Genomic DNA, 18,949 nt, shown 5'->3' on the forward strand with positions numbered 1-18,949 from the left:
CAGACGAAAAGGCAGGTCGGACGGGTTGATGATGTAAGTTGGATGGCCTTGGTATTCTAAGCCGAATCGATGTCTTCGCTTCCCTTAGTAATCACCTCGGAGGTACATTCATCGGACGGACACGGCCCCACTACCGCGCCGAACCGGTCTGGATTTCCTTCGCTCTGCATATGCCAACGCAATCTCAACGTAAATCCATCTCTGAAATATAATCACTGTATCATATTTCAGATAAAATGGTACACCGGTAAGAAGCGAGTGATTCTTTGGAAAGCATCTTGGTTCGGCATCTCGCAGAAAATCAAGCTGAGGCCATGTCTGGAAATCGGCCTCGGGCTGACGTCGGATATAATAATTTCTCATGTCGCAACTTATCAACAGAAAAGAAAAATGAGGTATAGAGTATGGTGAAAATTACTGTGACCCAGTGCGAAGCAGACCGGATCGTCTATGAACCCAAGATACGAAAGTTTTAACAACGGATGAACAGCTTCAACAGTGGCCAAGAACCAGATAGTGATTAGCTAATGAGCTCTGGCTTGAGACATACTGATTTCATTGGCCAATCACATGTCGACCCACCATCCCGGGCGTTTTGCGGGGTCCCAAATTTTTTTGCAGGTCCAAGGGAAAGTGCAGGCCCCCAAAAAAAAAAGTGAAATCTTGCACGGCCGAGACACGCATCTCCCGAGCAGAAAAATATCATGGCGGCGGGCAGCAGCACGTCTTCCTCCCTGACGTCGACATCACATACCTCCCATACACTCACTTTCGCACCCGGAATGGTCGCCCAGCTCCCTGCCGGCGGCGTCGCCAACGTGCGAGCTCTCTACGACAACCTGGGCGCCGATAAACGCCATGCCTTCATCCAACCGCCCCCCGCGATCCCGTCCGCCTCGCTGCAGGTCGTCAAGGACACATTAGACGCATTTGCAGGCCAGATCAGCGACGAGCAGCTGCGCCTGCTGAAGGAGGCAACCAAGAAGCGCAAGCGGGCTGACGGCACCGAGAGGGCTGATGTCCTCAAGATTCGGAAGGTCCATGTTGATGGGTTCGAGACGAACCAGGTCTGGCAGCAAGCACGCCGCATCATTCAGAGCGCCTTGAACCACTCAAAGGAGACATTGAAGGAGCTCGAAGACCGCAATGAGGTCGTTATAAATGGGGTCAACGGCCAGGAGAGCTTTGTAGACTCTGACGAAGAAGATTCCGAATCTGGCGACGAAGATGAGGGCTCCAGCGACGAAGAGGAGCTGTCGGGCTCTGACCTGGAGGGTTCCGAGGAGGAATCTGACGAAGAGGAGCTCGAGGAGGGCTCTGATGTCGAGGGCCTCACCGGAGACCTCGACATGGATGAAGACGAGGGTGAGGAAGGCGAGGAAGAGGAAGAGGAAGAGGACGACGAGGAGGAATATGTCGAGGACCCCAACGGCCTCAATGACGGTTTCTTCTCAATCGACGACTTCAACAAGCAGACCCAATGGTTCGAGGAGCAAGATGCACGAGGAGACCCCAACACGGACGCCAACAGTGACGACGAAGACGTCGACTGGAACGCTGACCCGCTAGCGCCTTCAAGCAAGTCAAATTCTTCACAACGCAGAGGAGAGGATATGGAGGAGGAGCCCGGCTCCGACGAGGAAGATGAAGAAGACGGACCGACATTTGGTGACATGGATCTTAATGCTCCGGAGGGCGCAAGTGACGACGAGGACATGGATGATGCTATGGAGGAGGAGGAGGAGTTCAACGCCAACGGTATCTACTTCAAGGACTTCTTCGCGCCACCAGCAAAGAAGGCTTCCAAGGACAAGAAGAAGAAATCCGTGCGCTTCGCACCCAAGGCGATTGCCGACGAGGATGTTGAGCGTGCCATGGAGGATGTCAGAAGGGATCTGTTCGATGACGAATCCGATCACGGCGATGACTCCGACGACGCCCTGTCGGACGTGTCCGCCGGAGACCCGAGATCGCGCAGATCGGCTCACGATAGACGCCAGGCCAAGCTTGCCGAGGAGATCCGCAAGCTCGAGGCGGAGTCCATTGCCAAGCGCGACTGGACATTAACAGGTGAAGCGTCTGCCGTTGAGCGTCCCATGAACTCTCTGTTGGAGGAGGACCTGTCTTTCGAGCACCTCGGCAAGCCTGTGCCCATCATCACAGCCGAGGTCAGCGAGGGCATTGAGGACCTCATCAAGCGGAGAATCCTGGCCCAGGAATTCGACGAGGTCCTGCGCCGTCGGCCCGACGCCAACCTCCCCGAGAACACCCGCCGCGGCCTCATTGAGCTGGACGATTCGAAATCCGGCAAGGGTCTCGCGGAGATTTACGAAGAGGAGCACATCAAGAACACCGACCCGGACAACTACGTCAGCAAATCTGACGAGAAGGTGCAGAAGGAAGAAAAGGAGATCGAGAAGATGTGGAAGGACCTCAGCGCCAAGCTCGACTCGCTCAGCAGCTGGCACTACAAGCCCAAGCCAGCGGCGCCGTCGCTCACGGTCGTCTCGGACGCGGCTACCATTGCCATGGAGGACGCACAGCCCACTACGGCCCAGGGTGTTAACGGCGGCCAGAGCATGATTGCGCCTCAAGAAGTCTACAAGGCTGGCAAGGACACGGCGGAGAAGGGCGAGGTTGTGGCCAAGAGCGGCCTGCCGGTTGCCAGGCAGGAGATGTCCCGCGAGGACAAGCTGCGGCGGCGCAGGAGGGAGAAGGAGCGCATCCGCAAGGCGGGCGGCACGGATAAGAAGCCGCTCAGCAAGAAGGCGCAGATGCAGAAGGACACGATGGCGGATCTCAAGAAGGGTGGCGTCAAGGTCATCAACCGCAAGGGCGAGGTTGTCGATGTCGACGGTAACAAGGCAAAGGCGGAGGCCAAGGTCACGAGTAGTAGCTTCAAGTTGTAGAGCAGTGCTTGCATGTCGAAGGGATGGACTTTCTGAGTCCGGCGTTGGGGCTCGGATACGGAAAATCTGGAGACAGTCCAGAATAATTTCTCATGTGTCGCATAGCATCCATATCTGCTCATTGGGACGAATAAAAAGTTGGGCAATTCACAGCAAGACCAAGTCTAGACCGCGAACCGAACGCTGATGGCGCCAAGGAGGTCATGGTGCGTACAGCGAAATGACACACGAAAACCTCGATTGAACTTACTCAAGGGAGCAATCCCACCCGATCCCGGCCGGGGCTGCTTGGTCATGGTCTATCTATCTACACTGGGTGCAGCGCCGAAGAACTCCGAAGACGCAGAACCCCGCGGTAGGGGAGCCTAAGGGGTTCTTCGGGCAGGGATGGGCCCCCATGCCAGGGTCCAACGGCCAATGATATGGGCGAGAAAGCATTTTGTCAGTGACACTGGAATCGGTCAGCACCTTTCCCACTGTGCTTGTCCTGATGTGTCGTGCACCGCCCACCGCCCACCCTCAGGATTTTTGGGCGGGTACGCAGGGGAAAGAAAAATGGCTGTTGGAAATGAGAGTTGGAAACCCGTTGGTTGGGCAATTGTGTCGTTTATTGTGTAATGCAGCGTCAGCGTCCTCGCCCTTCTCCCCCTTCCCCTGGCTGCTTCTCCCATGCCATGCCAAGCTTGTGATTATGGGTGACTCTTGCTACGTAAATGGTAAATGGTGAATGGGGGCGGGGTGCCTGGAACGCGTTCCGTTTTCGGACCCCTATCAGCGTCTTTTTGCCTTTTTGTGTTGTAAGCAGAGATCCGATAAAGATATCCGGGAGAATCTTGCATCTCCGTCCCAGTGCTCTTATTACGGCTCCCCCATTCCATTTTCTTCTTCTTGGACACCCAACCGAACCGAACCCTGCCAGCACCCCGCGGAAATCACCCAGACCTACGCAATAACGTGCGGAGACCCTGCCAGATTACTGTGCCCACTCCGCCAACCCCTCACCCTTCCACGCTTATCAAGCACTGCCAATCTACAGTACGGCCTTGCCCGCTACACAGTTCTTTTTTTCGCCTTTGACTAATCCGACCAAGAACTTCTCTCTCCGTTCTCCTCCCAGCAAAAAGACCGCACAACCAAACCTCACCTTCTCTGCGAGCCTTCCCTTCTACCGATATCCCCAGCCCGACATCAGGCAAAACCCCCCAATTCCAAGAGCCGCTCGCAAGAGTAAAAAAACACACCTCCACAATGGCGCCCTCCGTCGTGACCATCGACACAACCCCCGACTTCGACTTCAACCCCTCCATGCCGGCGACCGCCACGAGGCGTACTCTGCTCCTCGCGCCCCCCTCCATTGCCTCCCACCCTAGCAAGCTCCAGAATCTCCTCGCCTCCTACGACCGCTCAACCACGGACCTGCAGATGCTCGATCGCCTCTCTGCCCGCCTCGTCTCCCTCCCGCAATCAGCCTACGACCTCGTCCTCGTCCTCACCGATGCCGACGGCTCCCGCGTCGAATCCACTCGCCTGATCGCCGACCGCGTCGTGCTCTCTGCCGTCGCAGACTCTCTGAAGCCTTCCGCCGAGCTGAAGGCGCAGGATGGTGGAAATCTGGCGAATGACCCCGCTGTTGCGAGGGAGGCCGTGCTTGCGGGCTTGGTCCCCGCCGGCGCCTTCTCCGGAGGCTTCACGAAGCCCGACTACGGCGAAGATCAGGTCGTCACACTGAGCTTTGGCAAGAAGAAGGCCGCCGCCCCGGCCTCCAACGGCGCCGTGTCGCTGAGCAACAAGCCCACCACGGCGCCCCCCGTCTCGGCGCCCCCCGTTGGCGTGGGCTTCGTTGACTTCAGCGACGACCTGGACATGGACGATGATGACCTCATCGACGAAGACACGCTCCTCACGGACGCTGATCTTACTCGCCCCCTCAACATCCGTATGTTTCTCCTAACCCTTTTCATCTTCCTTTTTCTCTTTCCAGCACGAAATACCATACATGGCAGATTGGCTAACATATCCCCGCAACAGCTCCCGAATGTGCCCCCAAGGCCGGAAAGCGCCGCCGCGCCTGCAAGGACTGCACCTGCGGCCTCGCCGAGCGCCTGGAGGCCGAAGACGCCGCCGCCCGCGCGTCCGCCGACAAGGCCCTCGAGGCCGTCAAGCTCGGCGCAGACGACCTCGCCGAGGTCGACTTCACCGTTCAGGGCAAGGTCGGCTCCTGCGGCAACTGCGCCCTGGGAGATGCCTTCCGCTGCGACGGGTGCCCCTACATCGGCCTCCCGCCCTTCAAGCCCGGCGAGGAGGTGCGGATCCTCAACAATGATATCCAACTATGAACGAAGCTTTTCTCTTTCAGATACTTTTCGGGTACTGGCGTTCAAGTCATGGCATGGGAAGCCTGGGACACATATATCCGTCTGAACATGCATTTTCTGGGGGGGACTCATCCACTGGGACGGGATCGGGCGGCAAGGTCGAACTGGAACGACGAAGCGGCCTCACTGAACAAAAAAATTCTTTGGGTGTTTGGGCGTATGAAGAAAACTTGGATCATGGAAAGTAGGACGACATGAATCACTGGCTGTGTGGGATATTTCTTTTCCGATGGAATTTGTAGATGCATCAGGTATTAGGCCGTGACCAAAGGACAATAACATTTCCCCTCGTGGGACAACATTTTGCTCTCTATACTGATCAAATACAAAACAACTCCGTCCAATGATGAAACCGAATCACCTGTGCTCCTTGAAATAATTCCGCTAAAATCTTCCATGTATTACTTGAGGAGCATCAATGGTTCAACCAACTCAACTAATCTTGACAGGCTGTGCGTCGCTTTACCGCGCCGAACGGCTCCCGTTCGCTCGCGAGGGCTTCTCGTGAGGCTCGTCGTCGCTGTCACCTCCCACGCTATAGCGGTCCTTGTCCATTTCCGCTGTTGGCGTCGCGACGTGCAGATCGTCCAACTCGGACTCGTCAAAGTCGCCGGTCTCCACGTCCCGACCAGTCCGCCTGTCACGGAAGCCCTCGAGGCCCCGTGTGCCGGCCCTCTGGCTCGTCTGCAGAGTGTTGCCCATGAGGCCGGTGTAACCTGTGCGCTTGCGGCGCTCACGCCAGATGTACCAGCCCCAGGCACTGGCCGCGATTACCACAATGACGAGGACGATTTCGCCCGAGCGGTAGTAAGCCTTCCACTTGGCCTCGTCCAACTTCTTCTGCGTCTCTTCCTGGTCGGCAGATGTACCGTTGTTAATGTTGCCGACCGAAGTTGCGGGACCGGTTTCGCCGTCCAGACGAGAGTCGGTTGGGAGCCCGCCTACGGAGCTGATGTCGACCTTCATGAAGCGATCAAGCATGTCGCGACTGCGGCGGGCGTAATCGAAAGGCACCATGTGGGAGGAGTTGTAGAAGAGGATGTAGGTGAGGTTGCGGGCCTCCTGCCAGAAGCCGGCAGGCTCACCTTCGACGGTCCAGTCGCGACGCGGAGCCCAGTTGCCGGGAGTGATCTCGAAGCCCTTGCCACCGTTCCATTCCATGTCGCCAATCATCGCTTCGGTTCCCAAGTGGTTGCAGATAAGGTCCTCTGCGCCAGAGAAGAGCACAATCGGGACCTCCTTGAGGAGATCGGGCAAGAAATCTCTCGACGGGGCGGAGTTCTGAGCCCTGAAGGCAGCGCCCACAGCACCGTTGCATTCCTTCCAGCCGGTATTCTTCTGAGGGTTGATGTGCAGGGCACTGACGACGTCGGATCGGCGCAGGTAGGGCGTCACGTTGACCAAATCTGGGGGCCAGTTCATGCCGCAGGAAGGGTACGTGTCTCGGAGGCGGACGTCGTACATGTTAATGCACTCGCGTTCGCCCTTGGAGTTCACTTTGGTTGTTTGCTCAAGCAGACTCTGCAGAACGGTCTCGCACTCGTAGAAGTCCACCGTGTGTGCGACGGCTAGCGAGGTGCGGCAGATGCGCCACTGCTGCTCCAGCTTCTGTGCGACAGGGGAATTCTTCTCAATCAGGTTCTTCTCGTATGCGAACTTCAGATACGCATCGTACTGCTCCTTGGGGGAGATCCATGCGTTTCCGAGCAGCAGGCCCTTCAGCTGCCAGAGGACCTTGCTTCCGGGTTTCTTGTTTCTCTCGAGGATGTGCTTTGCGATGTAAGGGATGTGCTGGCCGGCGTACGATTCACCTGCAATGTAGAGCTGTTCCTATGTTAGCTCGGGGCAAGCCTTTCTCTGTGGTGGATGAAACACTTACGTCGTCGTGTTCGTACTCGGGGAACATGGCGAACCACTTCTCGAGGAACTTGACGAACTGTTCGGCCATCTCGGGCAGTTCGTGCAGGTAGGAGTCGGTGTCGACGTAGCTGAAGCCGGTACCGACGGGATTGTCGACGAAGAGAAGGTTGGCAAACTCGTTCCAGGAGCCATTGTTGTACTCGAGATGATCTTTGTCCTTGACGCGGTAGGGACCGATTTCCATCAAGGCGCCGTCCTCAGAACTGCATCCCGGGCCTCCGTTGAGCCAGATGACGGTGCGCTGCTTATTGGCGATGTGTTGGTTCTGGAAGTGCCAGAAGAAGAGGTTTCCATTGTGTTCGGGGGTTACTTCGACATGTCTGTGATGGAAAACGAGCGTCAGCTGCATTGCTCCGGCAGGTTGTGATGCATCTTGCCCGTGGAGGAGCAAGGGCGACAGCGGCAGGGCCGGATGTGACTTACCCAGCGTGCATCTTAATGAAAGGCTCCTTGGGTGCGCCGGGAAGATCATGGACAAAGTAATCGGCGGCGCTCTGGGCGGCTACCGTCGTCGTCCATGATGACAGCGCAAGCAGCAGCGCCGGCATCAACGACAGGATAGCCATGATGGGGGAAGTTGTGGCCACCCCGAGGCTGCCTGTGGTTGAATCGAATAAAGTTACGGGTGTGCTCCAAGCCGCGATTGCATAGAAGCTTCCCCGAGCCGTCAACGGAAACAAGAGAACAAAGGAACGGCAGTGTCAGCAGAGGAAGTCCTGCTGTTTAGATGATGTCGAGGGGAGAGAGGGCGGAGGAGTGTGAGGGAGATGGGGGAAAAAAGATGGTCGCGAGAGGTTCGTATGGATGTACAGGGACCCTCAGATCTGAAAGGTGTACTCTCCGTGCTTCCCTTGTCCTGTGCCTTGCCTTCACACACACACGAACCCCGGCCACGCACCTCTGATCCTCCCACCCTTGTCCGCCTACCGAAATAGGTTGGGTTGGAGCGTGGCGTGGCACAGACTGGAAGGACTTGGGGGGTTCGGCTTGCTGTTATCGCTCAGCGGATAGTAGCGCAGCCGAGTAGTGCTGCAGCAGGGGCGGAGATCAACTGTGGCGCTGTGGCAGTCCCAAAACAGGGGCTTCTCGATTCTGGAGCCGGGAGGCAAGCTACACGCGCTCGCCGGGGCCCCGGCTGGAGACCTGAAGCCGGTACCTTTTCTAGAGAAGGGAGAGTGCTGCGTGGCGCTCACTAAGACATTCTCGGCTCTGGGCGGACCGCGCGTTCTCATCAGCATTGCAGCCTTTTCCCGCACTTGGATGGTGATTATTGTATTGGGTATCGACAACCAATGGCCGATCATGCAAGTCCTACATCAATGAGCAGACAGCAAAAATCCAACCACAGGCTGTGTTCTTTTGCTTGGCTTGGTAAATTGAGTCCTTGTTTTCTTCCTGCTTTCTTTTTTCCCAACTGTCAGACCGGGGCCAGCCCGGAAGGAGATTCTCAGGGAGCGTCAGGTTGCCGGCGGGTTACATGTAGACAGCGAACGCGCGGAAATCCAATACAGACGCCGGACTGCTGGGTCGGGAGCCGGCTTACCTAATGTGGGCTCGCACATCTCCATATTTTTTCTAGACATGCAACCTGAGACATCAACCCGCCCTTAGCATTTCCCTCCAGTCCCTTACCAGGACAGGACTTGTTCACAGTGACAATCCTTCCGGCCGCGAGGTCGCAATGCATTTTCGAATAATGTAGGCGCAAGGACGGCATCTTGCTCAGAAGCCTCCCTGTCGTAACAGCCGTTGCCAAGTGAAAAGCCAATTAGGCGGAACATGCGGGACAACTAAGGCAGAGTCTAGAGAGGCCCTTAGGGCAACCTAGTAGTGTTAAGCATTGTACCTTGCCCAAAGGGTGCCCGCGATGGCTTGAAGCCCGAGTGGAGAGTAGTAACCCGGCGGCCAGCGAGCGACAAGCGCCGTGTCTGATTCAATCAATGCCAATGACTCCAAAACAAGCGTTTGACCAAAAATCCCAGCCCATTTCACAATAACACACCGTCAACCGCCCTGGTCCTTCATTACGCGGCCTCTCATTCCACTTTCGGCCCCGACCTCATCTACGGTGCCCAACGCACAGACGGCGACAGCAAACATGGCCTCGGGAAAGACGTACATCGTCGAGCACCTCGACCCCGAGCTGGGGCCGTGGTCCGAACTCGAGTACATCGCCATCGCCAAAGAAACCCACGCCGCCGGCGGAACCTTTCTGCTGTCCTCCCTGCCGTCCGGTTTCGTCGTGCCGGAGAAGCTGCAGGGCGTCCCGGCTCTCAAGACCGAGAACCGGGGTGTCGAGGAGCTCTACGCCCAGGACAAGTCCCGCGTGTGCCTGCTCGACCCCTCCGCCGCCAGCGACCTGAGCCCCGAGGATGGTGAAAAATTTGACGCCTTCCTTTTCGGCGGCATTTTGGGTATGCTCTCCGCCGTGAAACCCCGGTTTTTCAACTTTTTTGGCCATTTGCTAACCATCTATTCAGGCGATGACCCCCCACGAGGTAAATTTCTTCTTCATGTCACAGCTCGTACTGTGAATGGCTTCTAACCAATGCAGACCGAACCTCCGAGCTGAGGAAGAAGGGTTTCGAAGGGAGACGGCTCGGTCCCACTCAGATGACCACTGACACTGCAGTCCGCGTCACGAGAATCGTTGTCGAGGAGAAGAGTATGTCCCTTCGCGTTCTATTTCCTTTTTTTTTTTTTTTTTCCCTCTGCATCGTCGCATCTCCCATACACCAATTTTACTGACGGCAAACAGCACCACTGGACAAGATCTCCTACGTCAAGTTCCCTGAGCTGAAGTTCAGCGAACACGAGAGCACTGAGATGCCCTTCAAGTACGTCGCCGACAAGGATGGCCAACCCATCATGCCTGAGGTGAGTATCAAAAGTCTCTGTTTTTTATGAGATGCGATGCTAACACGGGCCAGGGCATGGTTGATCTCATCAAAAAGGACGCCGACAAGGCGATTGATGACCTGTTTTAATTGATAACAGACCGCAATTAAATACGAGTATTCATGACAAGACGCCAATAAGCGATGCACGGCTTCGCAAGGCCTACGTGACGTCTGCCTGCACTCCCCAAACTGCTCGGCCAATGGCTATCTTGACTATCGCTTGCTCCGAGGCATCCCAATCGAGTTCGTACGGCCCTCCCTCAGCGCGAGTATCGGCGCAGATTGCCGGATCCCGGCCATGCTCGACCCCGCACCGGCGATCGGCCATTGCTTTGGCTTCAAGATGTACGACTTGATGCTGTGTGGTCGGCTTGCTTCTCATGTACATTCGCTCACTCATATGCGTTGCTGCGTTTTCGGTGTTCCATTGGAGTGAGAGGTCCATGTCCAACCCCCCCTTCTCTCATCGCTCGTGATCTTCTTGACTCGCCAACTCAACTTTTGGCGGTAAGGTTTGCTGCCATATATCCATGCTTTCCAAAGGAACCGTCCCGCATCGTCCTTATCAGTCCGACTTTCCTTTCTCGGCCTCCCATTGCACCCCGAGCTTGAGGCCATATCCCTGCTCTCCGTAGCTCCCCAGCCGCTGCACCCCGAGATCAACCATCTATTGATACCCATCTCACCCCTCCCACCTCTCGGCAAGGCCCTCTTTGCCAAGATCTCCCTCTCTCTCATTCACCCACGACCGCAGCCTACTTATACATACAGCATGTCGAACCCCCAGGTAACATTCCGCCAAACGACCTTCACAGGCCCCTCCCTCCTCCTCACCCGCCGGCGCACCGTCTCCCGCACCACGGTCCGCGCCCAGCTCGACCAGCTCCGTACCAACGGCCAGTACGACAGCTTCAAGCTCAAATGGCACCCCCTCTACGATGACAAGTCGCGCTGGCCCGCGCCCCTCCACCTGTTCTGGGACAGCGACGTCGCCAAGTGGATCGAGGGCGCCTGCTACTTTCTGGCCGACGACTACGACGTCGAGGTTGACGCGGCCGTCCGCGAGCTCGTCGATATGATCCGCTCCGCCCAGCATGACGACGGCTATCTCAACATCCACTTTTCCGTCGTTGAGCCGGGGAAGCGATGGACCAATATCCGCGATATGCATGAGATGTCAGTCTCCCGCCTCCCGCCCCATCCAGCAGTGCGCGTGGCTCACACGAGGACAGGTACAATGCCGGACATCTCATCGAAGCCGCGCTAGCGCACGCGCAGTACTACAGGAATGACCTCCTCATGGAGCCAATCGAGAGGTACATCGCCCACATCCGCCGGCGCTTCGGCCCAGGAGACGGCCAGCTGCGGGCGTACCCGGGACACCCCGAGATCGAGCTGGCACTCCTGAGATTCTACTCCGCGACGGGCAGTCAGGACGCCTACGACCTCGCCCGGTTCTTCCTCGAGGAGCGCGGCAACCCGACGGGCCAGGACGGCAAGCACTTCTACGACTGGGAGATGGAGCAGCGCGACGAGCCGCGCTGGAAGCGGCCCAACTCGTTCCCCATGGACCGCTCGTACTGGTACTGCCAGGCCCACGTGCCGATCCTTGAACAGCCCAGCGTCGAAGGCCACGCCGTGCGCGCAATGTACTTGCTCACCGCGGCCGCCGACATGCTGCGGCTCTCGCACACTGGCGGCACGGCGCCGGTCCAGCCCCTTGCGGAAGCGCCGCAGTGGCTTGTCGCCCTCCGACGCCTGTGGTCCAACATGGTGGACAAGAAGATGTACCTCACGGGCGGTGTCGGCGCCGTAGCGCAGTGGGAGGGCTTCGGCATCGACTACTTCCTGCCCCAGGGCCCGGACGAGGGCGGCTGCTACGCCGAGACGTGCGCCTCGGTGGGCGTGATGATGTTGGCCGAGAGGCTTCTGCACGCGGACCCGGAGCTGGATGCGCGGTATGCCGATGTGATGGAGCTGTGCCTGTACAACAACGTCATGACGGCCATGAGCGCCGACGGCAGGGCGTTCACGTACGAGAACCAGCTGGCGAGCTGTGACTCTGCGAGGAGCGAGCGCGAGGACTGGTTCTGGTGCGCGTGCTGCCCGCCCAACGTGACGAGGTTGTTCGGCAGCCTGGGCGGCTATCTCTGGGACTATGGCGGCGACGAGGCCAAGGGGGAGGCGTTCGTTAACGTGCACCTGTACACGAGCGCCGAGGTGAAGTTCCCCGTCGGCGGGGCGGAGGTAACGCTCTCGCAAAAGTCGAACTGGCCGTGGGAGGGCAACATTCTCTTCCAGCTCAAGGGCGCCGAGGGGCTTGCGACGACGATCCGGCTCCGCATCCCGGCCTGGTCCAAGGGCGGGTTCGTCCTCACCCCTTCGTCGCCCGACGGCACGTCCAAGGTAGAAAGGGGTTATCTGCACCTCAGCCCGGCGTACATCTCCGCAAACCCGGTCTTCTCGCTCGACATCCGTGGCTTCGCGCCGCGGCACATCGCGCCCCATCCGTACACGAACCAGCGGACGCTGAGTCTTGCTCGGGGCCCGATAGTATACTGTGTCGAGGATGCCGATCACGAGTGGGAAATGAACCATTTCAAGGATATTGGAATTAAGGCCGGCGACAAGGTCGAGGAGGAATGGAGGGTCGATGAGAGGAGCGGAGAGGGGTATTTTGCGTTGAGGGCTGTTGGGTGGGAGCGTTCGCCGGAGGTGCTGGCGCAAGGGGAGGAAGGGATCACGAGAGAGCTCGTGTTTGTGCCGTTCTATTTCAGGGCGAATAGGGGTGGGAAGGGGCAAATGAGGGTTGGTCTGAGGGATGATGGAAAATAAGGTAGGTTGTGTTTGCCTAATGATGGTGTCCTTTTGGCAAGCATCACCTGTTCTTTAATAGAGACTGGTCCATCATGGCGAAGATGTAAACAGGAACTTCGCGGGAAAGGAAAGTCCGACCTGTTCGCCAGCACACTATTACACTTGATGAATATTTCATGGAATTGGAGACTTTGTTTCTACTACGCTACTCCATAGGAACCAGCGACCTTCATCTCAACTTGGGGGCATTCTCTTCTCATTGCGGGCTTGATTAAGCGTAAGGATCCAGCTCTGTATTGTCAGGGTTTGAAGGGCAGTCTATTCAGCGGTACCAGCGTGAACCAGAACATGCCGCCATGTCACATGAGTGATACATTCATTTGTTGAGCAGACACAGATAACGGCCAACGGCAGAGAGGTTGTCATTAGCGGACAACCGGTAGCTAGTGTACAGTATTGACCAGGCAATGGATACCTAGCAAGCGACGCAAAAGTGCGCGCATATCAACGCAAACCCCCAGCCAGTCCTTAATGCATGTTCTTAAGTCCTTCCCCTTCCCATGGTCCACGGTTTCCTCAACGATGCAAATGCTAGTAGTACCCGGTCCCTGATGATGCTATGCTGAAGAAGAAAATAAAAAAAGCACAGATCGCCTTGCCATTTCCCCAGCCATCATTCCGCTTCATCCGTTCCTTTAAATATTTTGAGTTTCTATGCCGCCCGCGCATTGGACGTGTTTTCAACACAGATATGAAATATAAGGGGGCCGTTCCCCCCAAATCCAGTCGAATAGGTTTGGGTATGTACATAATGCCGCAAAGGATGCGGGCTAGTTGTCGTGTCTGAATGTGCACTTGTCGCCTCGGGCGCACTTGCCCTGCTGCCAAAAACTGCATGGCTTGGTTCCAATGAGAGCGCGGTTGACTGGGCGATGAGGAGCGAGCGTGGCACCGCCCGGGGCGTTGCCTTTGCGGTTCTTACCCTGCTTGCCCCCTCGTCCTTCGCGACCACGGTCCTTATCGCGCTCGCGTCCACCTTGATGCTCGAGGTCGTCTCGAGTGTCTCGGTCGCTGTAGTCAACTAGCTGACGCTGCAACTGAGTAGGTTGGTATGAGTTTTGTTCGTGATTGCTGGGAGGCGATTCCACAGCTGGCGGCGGCGGTGGTGGCGGCGGTGGCACCTGTTGCTGCGGCTGCGATTGCTGCTGCTGAAGCTGAGCGAGCAACATCAACTGCTGGTAGCTGGTGTCTTGTGGGTTGAGCCCATATGCATTACCCTGAGACGCCGGCTGTGATTGGCCCATTTGAGCAAGGATCGCCTGGAGTTGAGCATCGCCCAACTGTGCGGGTTGTGCCGTGGGAGCGGGTGCCGGGGCAGGTTGAACAGGTTGCTGAGGCTGGGCGACTTGCATTTGCTGCATCATGGCCATGTATTGAGCGTACTGTTGCTGCTGGTAATACGCTGCCCAAGCATCCTCTTGGGCCTGAGGCGCGGTCTGCTGCGCCTGGGCTCCTGACTCTGCTTCAGCGCGAGATCTGGCTTCCATCTCCTTCTTGGCTCTTGCCACCGAGTCTTTCTGGAACCCGGACCACCATTCCCTCACTCTCTCATGGTCGTTGGCCAACCAGGCGGGTGGCTCGGTCGCGGGGTAAGGCAGCCCTTTCAGGCTCTCTACCACTTCCTCAACATGGTAAGCGGCCGCTTGCACAGTTGAATCCGGGTAGTCGTGGCGTCGGAGAGTTTGTGGTGCCGCCGAGTCAAAAGGATTGGCATCCCTCCAGTTTTTAACCTTGTCTGATGTGAGAATGGCGTGAACCTTGTCATCAAACGGTATGGCGGGAACAGGCTGCATCTCAACAGCTTGTGGAAGGATTGGCTGGGCATTTTCCTGGGGCGGTGTCATGTTGTACGGTTCAGGGGTGACAGCCGGCGCAACAGGCTTCAAACTGCCCAAGATGGAGTTCAATTTCGTAGCGGGGTCGTCCTTAGCATCGAGACGCTTTCGAGCATAGTATGCTGCTGCTTCCCAACCGAACTGTTGTGTTTCTTTCCAGCGCTTGTGGATCTCGTCGTATGCCGGCTCGCCCTGAGGCAGCTGGCAAATCTTGGCCTCGTTGTTGGGTACCGCAGGCTCAGGGGGCGGGGACTTCGGCGTTGGCGGAATATCTGACGCTACCATGTAGGTAACCATCAGCTCCTTCTTCTCTCGCTCCTCGATGGCCTTCTGTTCCTCCGTATGGAAAGTCAGGTTACCACCCCGAGTAACGTATGATTTGTTGCGATAGTCCTGAGGAATGCTGGACAAGTCGGCGAGGGCAGGCTCAACCCAGGGCTGGTATGGCATTTCATCCTCCTCGTCATCATCTTCGTTGTAATCGGCCCGGTGTTTGAGCATCATTCCTTCCGATCGATCATCCGCTGCGTCCTTGGTCATGTTGTCTTCGTCTTCCGCCGCCTCCTTGTGGAAAACGCGGACCTGCACTAGTTCGGACTCGGGCTTCCATGTAACACGAAGCTTACGGCGAGCTTCCTTGCGGAGTCGCTTTGCCTTTTCCTCAGGGGTCTCCTGTATGTCTTTCTTGGCAGAGTCCTTTGCTTGCGTTGATGGAGCATCTGTTTTGGGTGTATTGATAGAATCAAGTAGGGAGGCGATGCTGGAAAGAGACGAGCCCGACGACGCAGCTGACTTCGCAACACTCACCTTCGACTCGGGCTTGGGTGCAGTTGGCGTTGGTTTCTTGTCGATATCCATTGGCGTAGAGAAAGTAGACCCTTCGGGCTTCGAAGCCTCCGGCTTCGTTAGATCCCTAGTGATTGGTTTGGGTGCTCGGATCTTGCCGGCGAGGGTTGTCGAGGAGGTAGGACGAGGCTTTGTAGCTCCAAACTTGGATTGAAGAGACCCAGCAGCCGGCTTTGCCCCAAGCTTGTTGCTCAAAGCGCTGTTTGTTGATTCGACGGCCACTTTCTTGACGGTGCGGGAGTCGCTGTCGTCGTCCCGAGGCCTTTTAGCAGGGGAACCGTCGACGGGTTTTGCTGCTGGCTTTGAAACTTTGGTAATAGATGGCGCCGATGATGCCTTCTTGACTTCGACACCGTTGCTAGGCTCCGTCTCCTTCTTGACCCTAGACGCAATTGTTCGGACGAGCTCCTTGACCTCCTCGTCGCCCTTATCCGCAAGACGCTTTCTGACATTCTCAAAATTTACCCCTTCCTTGACTTTCTTGGACATGCTGATGAAGGACATGAACCGGAGAAGGGCCTTCGGCAAGGGCCCGTTGACGTCGGCGGACTTGATGCAGCCAATCAACATATTGACCAGACTCAATATGCCCTTCTGGTGGCCACCAAAGTTCTCCAATACAGCTTCGTCGCCGTGCTTAGCCGCGGCTTCACAGACTTTGGTAAAGGTTTCCTTTTTCAAATCCATTTTGCTGTTCCACTCAGCGATGATGGATGCTGGCTTCCCTTCTTTTGTCGCATGGTCGACCTCCTGTTTCGCTCGGTTCACCTCTGATCTGAGCTTGATAAAAAACTCACCCAAAGCCTGCACGGCGCCGGCGATGAGGGCATTCGTTCTGGTTGCTGCAGGATCAATGTAGACAATGCCCAGTATGTCCCACACAGCACCTTCAACGGGATCAGAGGGCCGCGTTTCAGGGCGGATGGGCTTTTTGCGTTCCTCCTCCTCCTCCTTCCGGGCCTTTCTCTGAGCCTTGGACTTGGCTGCTTCGTCAGCCTTCAGTTGCTCTTGGAACGTAAAAGGATAGTCGGCGTATTTTGGTCGTCGATTCCCAAGGACCGTCATTTCACGTTGGTACTGCTCAATCAGGGGCTTGGCCTCCGTCTCCCTATCCTCTGGTTTTCCGACAAAGTTCATGGAAGGCCTATATTTGTCCGTGAACCTGCCCTGAATCTCACAAGGAAGATCAGGGCGTAATTCTGGAAGAATGCGCCTCCCGCTGGTTGATGGCAAAGCGACCAGAGGCGCGAGCCTGTCGTAGCTCTTGGGCGCCGTCATTTTGACAGCCCCAGAGGAGACAAGGAAGGATGCGCCGGGAATGGCAGGGAACTGTTTCTTGGATGCAGCGTTGCGTTTTTTGAACTGAGCCATAGCTGCTGTCTCTTCCTCAATACTTGAAGGGAAGACCAAGGTCTCTCCATCGTCTCCCCTTTTAACAGCAGAGTCGCTTGGAGAGTCAGCTTGTTCCACCTCCGTCTCCTTCTTGGGCACACGCTTTCGTTTCTTTGCAGACGCCTGCTCAGGTTGAAGCGCCGGGTCGATGGTGGGCGTACCAGGCTGAGAAGAGGTTGCGGTTGCAATGGGAAGTTGCTGCTGCTGCTGCTGCGGCTGCGGTTGAATGGGCCGAGCCGTTGTGGTAACGTTCTTGGCTTGGTGTACAGGCTGCAGACTATGTTGGGGCGTTGGCTCCGAGTCAGGGATATGTTTTGCCGCAACGGGTTGGAACGCGGGTGCTGCTGCAGCAGGCTGGGCATATGACATCTGCTGAGGAACGAACTTGTGCTGCTGGTAGGTCGGTGTTTGGTTTTGCTGGAAGGGGGGCGAGGTCGGAGTGGAGAAGCCCTGGTTGTTCTGTTGGTGGGCATGCTGAGCCTGGAACGGGTGAGGAGATTGAGAGAAGACCCTTTCAGGCTGGGCTTGGTGTTGTTGCGGCGAAGGCACATAGCCTTGGGGGGCAGGAGAGTATGCCTGAGGGACTGCTTCGAAACGCTGCTGGAGCTGGGCCGGCGTTTGGTGACCATGCTGGGGCATGAGTTGGGCTTCGGAGTACTGCGAATGAGATACATTGCCATTGAACAACTGGTTTGCCTGACCATTGTATTGAAACTGTTGATGGGGAAATTCAGGTGTATGGCTGTGGTTCAAGTTGTCAATGTTGGCAGCGAAGTCAGCTTTTCCCGGCTGGCCGTAGATGTCCTGGGGGAAATCATTGAGACCAGCCAACGCGTCCTCTTCTTGGTTAGGATCCGCGTAAGACGCGTCCAAGGAGAATTGGCCGTGGCCATTATGAAAGTTTCCGTGATTCAAGGCGGACATGCCGTTGTGGCCATTCGCCACGGCAGCATGGCCTTGGTGAGGTGACCCATAGAGGTTATTCTCGGCACCGTTGCCTCGGGCGGCGAGTTGGGAGAAGGCATTCTGATTAGGAAGTTGATGCGGCCAGTTTTGGGCAGTTTCAAACTGATTTGATCCATCGGGGAACGCATAAGAACCCGACCACATGTTATTATGGCCCTGAGCAGAGCCTGCCTGGCCATTTGGCTGCCAGTTTTGCATTGTATTGGGCTCCTGTGTTGAAGGAGAAGCACGTGACGGGTATTGAAATCGTCAAATCCTCATACAATCATTGGTTGAGAACACTACACTGCTAGCTACAGCCAATTAGCATTTAATCCTCTCAGAGCGCACTATGATTGGCCGTGTGGCTAGGTTTCGCCGTGCGTCGGGGTTATCAGACGGAGAAGGAATCCACGCTTATTGGTTCAAACAGGGATGGAACGCTTGGTGGAAGGGAGGGGTGGGGTGGATATAGAAGGTTTGTGGAAGTTAAGGCCGTGTGGGAAAGACCATGTCAGGGTGGTACTTTCCCAATCAAAACACCGGTTGAGGGACCTGAGTGGAGGAGGATGGGCTTTGACGGCTAATTGCCGGCCGGAGGCTTGCAGCTTACCTTGATGTGGCAGCGTACAGCGATGGAAAAGAGACTAAGCCGGATACGGAGAGACGACAAGGATTATGGTGTGGTGTTGCGCCAAAAACACTGAATTCTGACGTGAGGGAATGACGAAGGGGCGATCGTGTTGTCTCTTGTGTGGACGAACTGTAAAATCGGTCAGCACTCGGGAACAAATTTGCGACGACGGCAATAATATGGTGTTTGATGTGAGATCGATGGCAGAATGTGATGGTTTTTTTCTTTTCTGTGAACCACTTGGTCCATAGCCCATGGATGGTCTCTTGAGCCCTTTGACACCGCGGCCGGTAGAAATTCTTGGGAACCACTGCGT

At 56.5% G+C, this 18,949-nt stretch overlaps 6 protein-coding genes across 6 annotated transcripts; 4 read left to right on the forward strand and 2 right to left on the reverse strand.

Moving 5' to 3' along the window:
* Positions 1-704: 704 nt before the first annotated feature.
* On the forward strand, positions 705-2,909 carry EsH8_V_000372 (rRNA-processing protein MPP10; the record flags this gene model as incomplete). Its single annotated transcript, XM_083272888.1, has 1 exon — positions 705-2,909. One exon carries the CDS (start codon positions 705-707, stop codon positions 2,907-2,909), a length of 2,205 nt encoding a protein of 734 aa, XP_083125603.1.
* Positions 2,910-4,157: 1,248 nt separating this feature from the next.
* On the forward strand, positions 4,158-5,245 carry EsH8_V_000373 (electron carrier DRE2; the record flags this gene model as incomplete). The annotated part of the gene is made up of 2 exons (XM_083272889.1): positions 4,158-4,845; positions 4,938-5,245. 2 exons carry the CDS (start codon positions 4,158-4,160, stop codon positions 5,243-5,245), a joined length of 996 nt encoding a protein of 331 aa, XP_083125604.1.
* Positions 5,246-5,746: 501 nt separating this feature from the next.
* On the reverse strand, positions 5,747-7,770 carry EsH8_V_000374 (serine-type carboxypeptidase kexA; the record flags this gene model as incomplete). Its single annotated transcript, XM_083272890.1, has 3 exons — positions 5,747-7,108; positions 7,164-7,524; positions 7,628-7,770. 3 exons carry the CDS (start codon positions 7,768-7,770, stop codon positions 5,747-5,749), a joined length of 1,866 nt encoding a protein of 621 aa, XP_083125605.1.
* A 1,532-nt stretch (positions 7,771-9,302) lies between these two features.
* Positions 9,303-10,191, forward strand: EsH8_V_000375 (protein-arginine N-methyltransferase SFM1; the record flags this gene model as incomplete). The annotated part of the gene is made up of 5 exons (XM_083272891.1): positions 9,303-9,618; positions 9,685-9,702; positions 9,759-9,869; positions 9,963-10,081; positions 10,135-10,191. 5 exons carry the CDS (start codon positions 9,303-9,305, stop codon positions 10,189-10,191), a joined length of 621 nt encoding a protein of 206 aa, XP_083125606.1.
* Positions 10,192-10,876: 685 nt separating this feature from the next.
* Positions 10,877-12,939, forward strand: EsH8_V_000376 (glycoside hydrolase family 127 protein; the record flags this gene model as incomplete). Its single annotated transcript, XM_083272892.1, has 2 exons — positions 10,877-11,280; positions 11,337-12,939. The coding sequence occupies 2 exons, from the start codon at positions 10,877-10,879 to the stop codon at positions 12,937-12,939; spliced, it is 2,007 nt and encodes a 668-aa protein (XP_083125607.1).
* An 812-nt stretch (positions 12,940-13,751) lies between these two features.
* On the reverse strand, positions 13,752-18,218 carry EsH8_V_000377 (zinc finger CCCH domain-containing protein; the record flags this gene model as incomplete). Its single annotated transcript, XM_083272893.1, has 1 exon — positions 13,752-18,218. The coding sequence occupies one exon, from the start codon at positions 18,216-18,218 to the stop codon at positions 13,752-13,754; it is 4,467 nt and encodes a 1,488-aa protein (XP_083125608.1).
* Positions 18,219-18,949: the final 731 nt, after the last annotated feature.

The sequence above is a fragment of the Colletotrichum jinshuiense genome, chromosome 5, assembly GCF_051148585.1.
Source record: "Colletotrichum jinshuiense chromosome 5, complete sequence".
NCBI lineage: Eukaryota > Fungi > Ascomycota > Sordariomycetes > Glomerellales > Glomerellaceae > Colletotrichum > Colletotrichum jinshuiense.